The sequence below is a fragment of the Chinchilla lanigera genome, unplaced genomic scaffold, assembly GCF_000276665.1.
Source record: "Chinchilla lanigera isolate Chin_1 unplaced genomic scaffold, ChiLan1.0 scaffold00016, whole genome shotgun sequence".
Classification (NCBI taxonomy): Eukaryota; Metazoa; Chordata; class Mammalia; order Rodentia; family Chinchillidae; genus Chinchilla; species Chinchilla lanigera.
Window position 1 is genome coordinate 17,006,287 of NW_004955417.1, and position 13,985 is coordinate 17,020,271.

Genomic DNA, 13,985 nt, shown 5'->3' on the forward strand with positions numbered 1-13,985 from the left:
GAAGCTCTCTGCTGTCTCAGAACAATTCTTACTAACGCAGAATCCATAGTGAAATAGGGCAATACACACAGGATAGTGAGGGAACACTAAAAAGCCTTCACGTTGGGCTATTTGAAAACTCTTCTCATTTTTCATTTTATAACCATAATGACAGTGATCATTACTGAGCACATACTCTGTGCCAGGGAAATACCGTCACGACAAATGCAGCCTCTAGTCCAGCGCTGACAATGACCTTGCAAAGAGGATGTGCATGTTTAGCTCTCAGTCTTGGGCACCTTTGTTATGATGCCTACTCTGCTATACCTAACATCTCTTATGACTCTCACAGCAACATGAGCAGCTATTATTTCCCCATATTATGGTTAAAGAAAAAAATGTTTCCTTACCACATAAAATAAATGCTTTCTCCCACCAAATCCCCTCCCCACCTACTGCTAAGCAGGTGACCCAAGCCACCCTGTCTCAGGGTCTATCTACAAGGCATTTTTTCCTTCCACAATTACTTCTCTGAAAAGAAGGCCCCTTCTATTAGTCTTTCCAAAGTCCCTTATTGTAGGGTTCTCATAACTTCCTTCTTTGAACAAAAAGTGCTATTTAAACAAGACACATCAGTCTCAAGTGGCCTCAGTCTGTGCCAGTTTTGGCGGCCTTTGGAGGTCAGCTGACCAGATGGTTTAAAATTAAGGAGACAGAGAACTGTAAAAGCACATTTGCCAATTACTCCCGACGTAGGACCCCCGTAAACACCTCTTCCATAGTAACACAGCCAATGGTTGACTCACAAAATCCTATCTCGCTCACTGTCTGAGCTCAGGGTCTGAAAAGCCGTGGAGAGTGGAGAACACTTATACACACTGATAGCGGAGAAGCCAGCTGTCCCCATGCCGTGTGGAGGATACTGTGACAGTCTGCTGGCACTTACTGTGGCCTGCCGCCATTCTCCCCTTCTGTAACAGGTGCCCGTGTGACCAAGATGTCCTGGGATATAACTGGAAATGACACGTGGCACTGCTTCAGCCTGGCCCTGAGCTGGCTACGTGAGTGCCCCTTGTTCCTTCCCCCGCTTTCTGCCAGTCAGGTGACGGCCAGGTCAATCTGGGCCCAAAAGAGAAAGACAAGAGTGACGATGGCCTAGCTGCCTGTCGGCCTGGAGCACCCAAACACCGACAGGCTACCTCGCAAGAGACAAAGAAACATCTGTCTAGTTCTGACCTCTGCATTCTGGGGTCCTTTTGTTACAGCAATCTAACCCATGCCCTGCAGACTTGAAACGGTGACCAATGAGAGTACAGGACGTGGATTCAAAATTGCTTCCTCTCAGACAAACTGGATAGAAGCCAAGACGACTTGCTCTGGGAGAGTGAGATGAATTAAAAGGTATCTCAGATAAGAGACAGCGAATAAAGCATTTAAATAACGTGCATAAAAGCCAACGCCTCGAAGCTAATCACGAAGCACAAAGATATTTAACTAAAATCATGAACAAAAAAAAAACCCTGAACTGACTGTCTCCTAGCTCTAAGGCTGGGGTTAGCAAGCAAACACTTGAACCTCTTGAGGAAAAGCAGCCCTCCTGGGCGTCAAAGGAAAACTGCACCTCTGCACGTTTCTGCTTCCTCCGCCTCCATCCCAGGCTACGCCTTCTAAATTTAGTGTCTTGCTGTCAGTTTCAGGCCCTGATCACCCGAGCTCTACAGAGCACCAGAGACCTCTCCAACACACTCATCGTCTTCTCTTCTTACCTCCCAGCCAGTGCCCTCTGCACGTGCCCTTCTCACCCTGCTCGGCCACCACCTGTGCGTGCCCCAGACCCTCCGCAAGCGTGAAAGGGGACAGCTAAGCTCTTGGCTCGGTGTCACCTCCCCACATGCTCCCCGCCCCCTCCCTCATCGCCTCCATCCCACTGGATTAGCTTGTTTCATCTGTCACCGTCTGAGCTGCCCTTTCACCGCCCACAGTAAAGACAGTATGGGGAGAACAGGGCTCCCGTGTGTTTCAGCTCTATTATTAATCCCTAGGGCCGTGGGCTCAGCACTTTGAAAATGATTAATAAATACTTGTGGGAGCAATGATGAATAAACGCTAGTAGGTGCAGCGCTAACAGTCAAACCTAGGTTTAACAGAAACCGCTCTTTCACCACATAGGGCAGTGAGAGTTCGTGTCCTCTTGGACTTTCACTCAGTGGTCATCTTCTAGCAAGGTTACAGCCATTCTAGTCCATGTATCTCTGAACGCTCGCATGTGGTAGCTGTGTTCCTTTCTTTCTTCCCTAGTTTTGTTGAGACAGTCTCTCACTATGCAGCCCAGGCTGGCATTGAACTCTTAGCGATCCTTCTGCCTCAGCCTCCCAAGTGCTGGGGTGACAGGCATGCGCCACCACGCGGGCTGTAGCAGTGTTCCTGAAGCACTACCTCACTAAACACGGCCTGTGTTATCTTTTGGATTCTATCAAATACAAGCTTTGGTGGTAGGAGAGTTTAACTCAGTGAACTACCCATGGGAACGTGCTATGCTCTACAACATACACGTCTCAGGTAATAACCCTCCGTACACCCACACGCCTCCCCATGGGTTTACTGGTGAGGAGGACAGTGAGGCCAGGACACAGAGGCCCTACCCCCTCCCTGCCAGCGTCTGCTTTCCTTTACCCACATCCACAGTTCCTTCGCCCAGGGCCTTCAGGTCTCTCTCTCTGGTTTCTGGATAGCACAACCCTCCTCGTGCCCCTTAAGGCACAGAAACGGCTCCAAACTGTTGCCAGTGCAACATATTTCATGATAACCTGCTGGATCCCCTTAACCACGTCCATGCCTTTGCAGGCAGTCCCTTCCACAAGGGCTCCTCAATTACAGGAAGTGGAGTGGGAGCCCAACCTAAAGCATGTATCTGCATGACTTGCAACTCTTGGGTGATCAGTCCACACATACGAGAGAGTTCCAGGGTTCCTCCATTGCCCTGATAGTTGGTAAGGACATTCAGTGGCGGGGGCGTGGTCTGCGGGAGCTCCTTTCTTAATGCATTAGAATACTTAGTAAATGTCTGGCAGGGCCCGCGTCAGTGGCTCAGAACACTAGACAGGCAGCAAATCCTAGCAGACCCAGATTTGGATGGAAGTTGCCTCTGGGAAGAAGAGGATTGTGAGTCACTGATTCCTAGGGAAAATCCATTAAGGGCCTTTCGGCACCATTACACTGACTGGTGCATGCTCAGAAGCCCAGCTGGGAGACAGCATAGAGTAAATGTGCGAACCTGCTGCAGTGAGATACTCAGGTCCACTCACTGCAGTCCATTCATTTTACTGGTATGGTCCCTGCTGGGGAGACGCGATAGATTAGAAAACAGTCCACCACAAACATGATCTGCCTTTTCCTGTGTGAATACTTCTTCTTGGGGCGAAAGGAAGCTTCAGAGGTCCGTTTTAGTATAAATGCAAAAGCTGCCGCTTGACAAAATCTACCATCCTCTGATTAAGAAAGTATTCAGGAGAAGCCAGGAGTTGTGGAGCACATCGGTAATCCTCTTACTCCTGGAGGCAAGGGCGTGAGGATCGCAAGTTCTAGTCCTGCATGGACAACTTATCAAGACCCTGTCTCAAAATAAAAAAGGGTTGGAAATACTGCTTTGTATAAAGGCCCTGGGTTCAATTCCCAGTACTGCCAAGAAGAGAAAAAAGAGAAAAAGTATGCATAATATGCAGCCCAGCACATAAAACATTTCAACCAGTAAAGACTAGCTCATGATTCAGCGGGAATGACCTTCGCGTTCCTTTAGTAGTCACGTCTTCAGCGTTTATTCTGCTGATCTGCACCCAAGCTGCCTTTTGTTTGCAACTTTCTCTACTTCACTGCGGTTACACTGAGGCTCACTGACTCTGCTGTCAGAAACAGCATCTACACTTGGACTATATAAGCTAATTTAACACGAACTAAGAAGAATTTTCGGGTCCTACAAACATTAAAGAAAAATGATTCATATTTCATGTCAACCATTGTTCTTAATGGTCACACTCTCCTACTGTAACTAAAATTACTTCTTTGAAAGTGAACCTCATGACCATTGCAGTGGGTAAAAGTTGGGAACAAGATTATCCTGCAAGCTGTGTGACTGTGGCTGAGTTACTGAACTCCTCTGTGCCTCAGTGTCCCTATCTGTAAAATGCGGTAAACAGTATCACCTCTTCCTTTCTTTTGCAATGATATTAGGATTAATTAAAGTAAGTATTTGGAATTTTGCCTGGAACAGTCAGGGTTCATGAACTATTAGCTAAAAAAATGAATAATATTTCTGAGTGTAATTCAAGCGCACAGTTACATCTAATATATCCTTCTAAATATTTTCATATGGCTTTCAGTCTCTGACATAGATTACCATCTGTATCTGAGGCGGGGCTTTGCTGCTGGAAGACCTGCTTACGACTGGTGAGCTACTGGAAAAACAATGCCAGGTCGCAGAATGCAGAACGTTTCCATGACCAAAATCTTCCCCTTTAGCACTAATATTTTAACTTCTTCCATTCTGCAGAAATATCTTTCCTGCTTAAAACATGTTCTGCCTTCATACATGTCTTTTTTTGCCAGTTCCAACATCATAATGGCTTAGTTTACACCTACATCAATTATCAAACTACTGGCTACAAAGATGTATGCATGTATGTATGTGTATGTATGTATGTATGTATCTTTGCATGTGTGCATGTATGTATATGTGTATGCATGTGTACATATGTATGTGTGTGTGCATGTATATGTGCACATGTGTATATGTATCCGCATGTGTGTATGTGTGCATGTGCATGCATGTATATGTGTGTGCATGTATCTGTGCATGTGTATATATGTGTCTGTGTATGCATGTATGGGTGCATATCATGTGCATGCATGCCTGTGTATGTGTGTATGCACACATGTATGCATGTATTCTGCATGCACATGCATGTGTTTGTGCATATATACATGCATGCATGCGTGTGTGTATGTATGTGTGAGTGCACACATATATGTATGCATCTGTGTATGTATATATCTGTGTACGTATATGTGTGCACACATGCATGTAAATGTATGTGCACATGTATGTGTATACATGCGTGTATGCATGTGTATGTATATGTATGTGTGCATGCATGTATGTATGTAAGTAAGTACTGGGATCAGACCCTGGGCCTTGGCACTGAGCTACATCCCCAGTCCTTCATACATTTTGAGACAGCGTCTTCCTAGTCACTAAACTACCGTGGCCGGGCTTGAATTTGTAACCCTCATGCCTCAGCCCACCAGAGTGCTTGGATCGCAGGTGTGTGCCCCCATGCCCTGTTCCTACCAGGTATTTAAAGCTGGTAAGGGCCTAAAACACTTTAAGGCCACTGGAGTTTTTAGAGGGATTTCATCTATTCTTTTGTATTTTCCCATCTCTGCTCATTACCAAGCCATCAGCTGTGAATTCATCTCTTTGTCAATGTTCTTTTATATCAAGCATTCCAATGGAGATAATTTTAGAATTTATTACAAAGAAATACAAACTCTGTATGAGAGTTTCAGGGGTTTTCCTGTAAATAAAGTGCATGGAATTTGTGAAATCTTTATTAAGAGGCTGCGGCAGGAAGACGGCAAGTTCAAGCTCAGCCTACATAACTCAGCAACTTAGTGAGACCCCATCTCAACACAAAAACCGAAAAGCGTTTGGGGATGTAGGGTGAAGGCCCTGGGTTCAATCCCCAGTACCACTAAAAAGAGGAGCAAAAGACTACAAAGGACCAGCAGGGACATCAGGCGAGGAGTAATTTAATCTTTTAAAAACCCATTTTGCAGATGTGGAGCGCAAAGTTTCAAACAGATGACACGCAACTGAAGACCACACAGGGCTAAGCGAATTTGAACACTGCATGTCAGGCTCCAGAGTCTGGCGGCTGGAAACTGTCTCCTCTCCCCCTGCACACGCTGTTTCCTCCCAACAGGCAACGCGACCCAGGGAGACGCTGTCTAAACCCGAACAGTTCTCCTTGAACTCCCTGAAGTAGGCAAGTGATTCGCTGTGCGTAAGGATGACCCACCCCAGCTAAGGTGCCGGCCTGTTCTTTCACTTGGCGGAATTAACTTTGAAGCAGAGATGGTGTGCGTGATAAGACAGAGACATCTGTGGGCTTTGGCTGTGCATGAAAGCGTCAATCACTAACCGAGCTGGTGCCTTCTGAGTGTCCTATCGAATACCCCTGGCTGTGGGAAATTGGTTTTGAAAGTAACCAATGCCTGGCTATTGTTGTGAGGTTATTACAGTGCAGCTTGGCCAGGTCTCGGATTTCAATACCCTGGCGGTGTCTGGTGACAAGGGAGACTAACTTGGTTTGAATGCTGTGGAGATACAGTGACATCGTTCAAATGCAGATTTCAACATTTTGGTCTCTAAATGTGGACTTCTTTTAAGTTATAGTGGCCTTCACCCTTTGCTCTTTACTCATCTCCTTCATCGCCTCAGGTGGTGAGTTTCCTTTCAGGTTTTCCAATCCCCCTATTGCTTTAACTTATGTAACTGTCCCCCACCTCTCCAAGGGTGGAGAAAGGATTTACTCTTTGTATTTGTAAAACAGTGCCAGGGGATCTGCTCCTTCACTAAGCTACTCCCCAAGAAATAAATCGAGCATTAAAGTCCGCTCGGGAATTGTCATTTAAGGTAATGGCGCAGTAATCCAAATAGGCCTTTCATTTCTGGGTAAAAAGAAACCACTGCAGACAGGTGGGGCACACGGGAGGAGGAATGCTGCTACCCTGGATTCCTCGAAGAGAGTTCCCCTTACATCAGCGCTACCGTCTAGATTTAGCCTTGTGCAGTCCGCCTTACATTACACATTCCGCCCCAGAAGGATGATGTCTTGTCATGTATACCCCATCTTCCCCCTGCTCCTTTCACACTAAGTGTGATCGCTTGGACAAACCATATATTCTTTCCCATTTAAGTATGTTTTGGGCATCTACTTTATGACAACAATGGCAGACTCTGGAGACTCAGCCTTGGATGTTTTGTTCAATTCTCAGTAAAAGGAAAACAGGAGAACACGAAGCCATTGTCCAAATGGACCGCAGGAATGTTTCCTTTTGCTCTTGTTGGCGACTTTTAATTAAATCTGCTTAGATCCTAACTGACGGAAGCCAAAATGACAGGAGGCTTCCATGGCCTCCAGGAAGGTTCCAGAAGGAGTCCTGGCCTGGCAGGCAGGGCTTTCCTGCTGCCCACGCTGCGGGGCCCTGTTGGCAAGGTCGGGGCTTGCTCATTGCTCAGCTCACCTTGCAAGCCCTTCCCAGCACCCTGTGACATATTTCCTTTCTCCTTCTGCCTCACAGACACCGGGAACAGCATTCACTCTTCATCTGAGGGGCCTTGGGGGCATTTTAATGAGAGAACAGCAGGCCCCCAAAATCTAGAGCAAGGGACCTAAAATGGGCTTGAGTTACTTACTGTTAAAGAGCCCCTGAGCACCTACATAGAAGCCTCTAATTGCTTGCTATTTTAATAAATTGGTATCGGTTTTAATGAGTCAGTTTATTTTAAAAAGTAGAGCGTGAATCGAGCTGAAGATGGGCTTTGGCTGAGGGGAGAGGGTCACGTGGGGTCAGGGAGGAGGTGGATCGCTTTTACCCAAGAGCAGGGCCCTCTTGTGGTTTAACAGATGATATCTCTGCAGCTGATAAACCAGCATCAGCCACGGGGCTCGGACTCCCAGGATTCCCTCTCTTCACATTTATGAGACTGACAGGTTTACTCTGCCCGAAGTTCAGAGATCTATAGGTCACGACACAGGTTCTTCTCAAATACAAAGAGCATACTGTAACAGTACCGACTCCTCTTCAAAGGCTGCAGCGTTTTTCAATGATGACACTGGGAATCTTAGACAACTAACAGATTCTAAGGGTCTCTTTACCCTGGTTCTATGCAGGTAAATAAGAGGATCACAAGGTAAATACTGCTGAAGTGATACTTATGCCTATGAGCAATGAAACCAGAACTTGTTAACAAAAGCTTTGTTTCAGGATCTGCCTTTGAGCAAGAGGCATTAAACTATTATTCATAAATCTTAATAAAGGACATCCATGAAAGCTTTGAAATAGTATGATATTTGGGGCACACAGGCATTTCTTTTCTAAAGCATAGATCTTTAGCCCCATAATGGGATTAGTGATGTTATAAGAAGAGAAAGACGTGAGTGGTCTACTTCTCTTTCACATTTGATGTCCTCTTCCATGGTATGTTAAAGGAAGGCCTTTGCTAGATGCAAGTTCCTTGACCTTGAACTTCCCAGCTTCCGAAATTGTAAGGAACACATTTCTTCTCCTACATTTTTCACTTTTGGGTATGGAATTACAGCAACATGAAACAGACCGAGGCAAAGGGCTGTAATAAATTTTTTAAAAATATATAAACAGTAACAAGTGTAAGCCAGGATGTGGAGACACTGGAACTCTCATTATTGCTGGTGTGAATGTAAAATTGCTCAGCCATTTTGGAAAAGAATCTGGCAGATTGGCAGTCCCTTAATATGTCAAATGTTGAGTCAGCATAAGACGTGGAAATTTCTTTCCTAGCCATTTGCTCAAAAGAATTGAAAACGTGTTCACACAAAAACCTGTACACCAAGGTTCATAGCACCACTGCTTATAATAGCTAAAAACTGGAAACAATCCAAATGTCAATTATGAACAGATAAATGAAATATATCATCTCACAAAGGCAAGACATTAATAACAGGATGCAGGAGGTAGTGATAGTGAAAGGATATCTAAGAACTCTTGATACTCTCCACCCAATTTTTCCGTAAATATGAAATTGATTTTTAAAAAGAACTTATTTCAAAATGTGGCACATACATACAAAGGAATATCACTCAGCCATAAAAAAGAATGGAGTACTGATACATGCTACACTGAAGAACCTAGGAAACATTACCGTAAGTAAAAGAAGACAAGGAAGGCCACATAATGTACGATTGTATTTGTATGAGATATCCAGGAAATACAAATCCAGAGAGAGACAGACACACAGACAGAGACAGAGGCAGGGTTGTGGCAGGGGTGGCAGGGAGGCAAGTCAGGGCTGGAGAGGAAAAGATAATGGAGAATGAGTGTTGATGGGTAGGAAGTTTCAATATTGGGGTGAGAAAAAACTGTTAAGGGTTAGAGAACGGTAATGTTTCCACAACAGTTTGAATAGACTAAAACCCACTAAACTGTACATCGTTAACTAGGTAAATTTATCTACGTATGAATTCCACCTCAACTTAAAGAAAGACAACTGAACTGCGGCACAAAGAGGCCGTTCTGGTCTTTGAGTGCACAAGACAACAGTTTTATTTATTGGCCATGTGATGAGGTATGTGACATTCTTGAGCTCACTGCCTCTTTCTTACATATCAAGGGTGCCTTACCCTTTCTACAATCCTCATTTCTCTTCCTTATATGCTGGCTTCATTTCCCCGTTGTGTATCATGTCTTTTCTTTTTCATATTATTCTAAAACACAGGACTAGTAAGTTTTTTCTTTTTTCACACAGTTTAAGTTTTGCTCTGAAATGAAATGATACTCTCTTTGGTGGGACCAAAGCAAGATAAAGAATAAACTATTAGGAAAGACGGTGCACATCAATTATTCAAGAAACACAAAAGCCAAGAGAGATGCCAGCACCCCACGAAGAGGACGCAGGACCAAGCCTTGACCCCAAAGAAGTAAAAACATCTGCAGCCCCTTGCACACCAATGTCATCAAACAGAAATCTGAAAACAAATATGGAGTGAAGTCTTGCGCAAGCCACCAGTCTGTCTTTGAGCAGAAACGTGTGCAGTGTAACTATGAGTGGTAAAGAACAGAATGAAGTATAGAGGTTCTCTCCAAATGCTAATGTTTGGTTTCCCTGACTACAAAGCTATCACTTCAGTTTTTCTAAAACTCTATCAGTTTATATTTCTGAGATACCAAATATTCATGTATATTTTCAGATTTGACAACTGATTTTGTCTGACGCTCATGGCATTTCATTCATTGCAATAATCATCTTCATTTTATCTTGTGGCTCTTCATATTTTTTAATTATTGAAAATCCACACACTTATGTAAGATCATCTTTACATTAAAGAAATACATAACATCTTATTAATTTAAGCTAGAATTATATACTTTAAAATGTCTGTTAGACTATCAGTATATATTTCCTATTTTAGTATATCTGCTGCCAAAGTGAGCATCAGTATGTATTTCTTCAACTTGGTTTATTTAAAAAAATTCTTTATAATGGATACATGTTATTCTCTTTACTCAATTATTAATAACTATTACACAAAATATTTCACTCCACAGTCTACCTACTTTAAAAATGTTTCTGTGTTCTGGGTACAGAATATAGTTATTTCGTTTCAAATAGAAAATCACTCAAAAAAAAAAAAAGAAAATCACTCAAGTCGTCATGCTCCAAAACACAAAGTGTCCATACACTTACCTGGCTTTACGAGGCCTGCCTTCAATTCCTTCTTATGCCGCGCTGATGGGACGCTTCCCTCCCCAGGAATTCCAACCGTGCATTTCTTTCTGGTAAAGTCTTCATCACTGCCAGGGCAAAAGCCAATGGGACTGTTTCCGGTGTCTGAGGGCGTCTTCACAGGAGACACTGACTGGCTGCTAGGACAGCCTGTGTCATCTAGGAGACAGGAATCGGTAAGTGTTTCACGAGGAGAAGGAAATTAACGATGGCAAAGAGAAGCAGTGCGGGGCCCTGCCAGGACCACAGGCGCGTATGTGGCTCACACGCGTGCTCTGTCTGTGAGACCCAGGTCAGCTGCTGCCTAGGACCCTCTCTGATGACTTCCCTTGCATTTTTCCATATTTGGGCGACTCACGTTAACAAAGCAAACAAAAACTATTCTAAGGTGACACTTTAAAGAAGAAAATCTTAAAAATTTTTTGATCACAGATAATTCTGTAACACTTATACTTTGTATTTTGAAAATGTAAACATATGTTTGAATGCTTCACAATAGTGTAATTCTGGGCCGTATCTGTCCACTGGTTTTTGGATGGGGTTAGTAATGAAAAGTTCACCAGAACCACTCAGGATTGTGAGTGTGTGCAACTGAGAGCTGCTTATGCTAGGAAAGCAAAGATACTTGAATATTACGGATAGAACCAGTTTATGATCACTTACAACATCAATGGGCTCAGGGAATTTGACAGCTAAGCCCTCTGCTTTAGAAGTTCAAAGAAGCCAAAAGGAGTAATCCTGTTTTAACACACACAGTCAACCAAAAATATGCCACTCTCATACATGTTTGTTTGGAGCACACTACCGAAATGAAAATGATACTCACATTAGAAACATTTTCTTAACTTCCAAATTATAGATTATTATTATCAGGGACAGTACTTTAAGTTACTATGTACGATATGAAGTATAAATGCTTCTTAAGCAAACAGGGAAGTCCTACTGGTGACTCCTGTAAATTCTTCCCATATTTATTAAAGTTATTTATGATGGTCGGTTAACTGACTTGTATTTTGGTGAGGAGAATGTATTGGAACTTAAAGCCAATCAATATTACTCAAAAATGTGCTCACTCTCACTGGTTAGATGGTAGTAAATTTTCATTACTAAGTGATTTCTTCATTATATGTAACTCTTTTGATGCCAGAGTTACTGTATCAACTAATTAAGACAAAAAGAATGAATAAAAATACAGATCATTAATTTTTAGTATTACTAATTTTCTATGACTGTAAAGGTAATGAAAATAATTTGCCTTCTATCAAAGGCTATCTTATACCTCCACAGCTGGAATCAAGACAGAAGTAGAACAAGGTATTGCCTGTATTGCTTGATTGGTTCTTCCCGCCTGTATCTTGTATGATGAGCAACTACTTTGAAGATAACAATGCACAATGTACTGAACATTGTTATTCTCCTACAGTCTTATTTTGAAATTTTGTATCATTGCTTTTATTGTGTATTTTTCTTCTGTTTAAAAAGAAAAAAGAACTAGGCCTGGATAAAATATGCTGGGTCTCTGAATTATACCTAGAATCCATCTAAGAAAGAATGGCCATTGCTTCACTCTTGGCTTATACTGCACTGCTTATGATGAAATATTCCAGTTCCTGGAACAAACTGAACTTGGCATTAATAAAAGCATTTGTTTCTTTTGATGCCTTTTCTTGACTTTCAGACACATCCATATCCACAGGACCTCCGTGGTCTGTTCTCGGCAATGAATAGTGTTTAGCACACTGCTCGAGCTTCCTGCCTTGCAGCCTGTGTGGCAGTGCAGGTCCTTTCGGAATTCCGATGCCCGCGATGAGCCCCCTCCCTTGGCTGCTCCTGCTCAGTTCAGTGCCTACCGTCCCTGCCTTTCCCTTATGTTTTCATGTTCGTCCCCTCAATCCAAAGAAATCTGAGCTCTGCTCTAAAGGTGCGAAGTTGCTAATTACTTAGCCGGACTCCAGCAACTTTATACGGCTCCACTGGTCTGCACATTGCCTCAGAGAGGCTGTTTCTTGAGTCCTACCCCCAAACAGATAAACGAATGAGGTCTAATCCCTTCAAAGTACCTATTGCCCTTAAGAAGTATTCCCTATGAGTTGCCTCTGTAAGTTACTTCTTTTCAAAGAGAGAGAACCCGAATAAATAAGAACATGTTCTTTGGAAATTCTAAAAGGTCATTTATCTCGACAACTTTCAGATTCAAAGGGATAAAACAAAGTGATAGCCAGTACTGACAAACAGTGCTGAGAAATGCTTTCAAAATTATGGTTTAAGCCGGGTGTGGTGGCACATGCCTGTAATCTCAGCACTCGGGAGGCTGAGGCAGGAGGATCACTGCAAGACTGAGACCAGCCTGGGCTATAAAGTGAGCTCAAGGCCAGCCTGAACTGCACAGCAAGTCCCTGTCTCAAAAAAAAAAGACAAAAAAAGACAAAAAAAATATGGTTTCAGCACACAGAGAGGCAAGTAAGTTTTGTTTGGTTCTATCAGCAATTTTCAGGAGTTAAGAATGAATATGTACACACCATGTTTTCAGTCCCGGTAATTTCATAGATTAAATGATGGGACCGGTTAAAAATTAAGAGCTGGAATTAAAGTGGTGGCCGTGTGAGAAAGGCAGGAGCACTATTTCACCGGAAGTGCATGCTCACCTGTCATCCATGTTTGCCGCCTGTATCTCCAGGCACAGGGAATGAGAAGATGAATACCTAAATAGATCTCGAACTCTGGATACCACTTAAAGTATTTGAATTACTATGTAAACATCTCTTAGCTGTCTACCATTGGGGTTCACAGGAAGGGGAAAAACAGGAATATGAGACATGTTCTTTCATTGGTTAAAGGAATGTATTACAGGCATACCCAGTCCCTATTTTGATGGAGGTTATTAATAAAGCCAAATGGAGCTGACATGTATTACTTGTGTTACACAGTTCTTACAAACTGGTAAGTCTGTTCAACTAATTGCTTTCCCAAGAAAATCAATGTGTTCTCAGAGAAGGCTGGATATTTGCCTGTTTTGTCTAATGGGACCAACATGAACAAAGGAATCTAGTGGACGAAGGCCAGAGCCATTAGGTTTCCTACCATAGAGGACACATTTTAGATCATGCAAAGGAAACCCCAGCACAGACACAGAAGGTCATCTGGCCACCTGGGGCACCTGAGGGATTTTCCTGCGCTGTGCTGAAGAAATAGTTATCTTTTCCACAAGTCTCATCTTGGGCTCCTTCTCGGCCTTTCCTCCCCCATCTCCTCAACTTCAGGGTGTAGGTGGGAGCTGGCTACCAGCTGAGATGAAGAGAATATTCCTTGTCAAGGTCAAAATATTCTCGGTTCGCATTTACACCAATCTTATCATGAGCTAAAACTACAGCGGGCCAATCACCCATAAAAGAGACATACTGTATTTATTAAGCCTCCTTTTGTTAACACCTTTGTGCCTTCTGCCTCCTGCTACCATCCTAACCGC

General features: G+C 43.2%; 1 protein-coding gene across 1 annotated transcript in view; it reads right to left on the reverse strand.

Annotated features, from left to right (window-relative positions):
* Window positions 1–13,985, reverse strand: part of Sybu (syntabulin (syntaxin-interacting)) — a gene marked incomplete at its 5' end in the record, with an annotated part of 65,532 nt that overhangs the window by 34,893 nt on the left and 16,654 nt on the right. Inside the window, 1 exon segment of the mRNA XM_005381884.2 lies at window positions 10,481–10,678. Within this exon segment, the coding sequence (XP_005381941.2) occupies window positions 10,481–10,678 (198 nt within the window).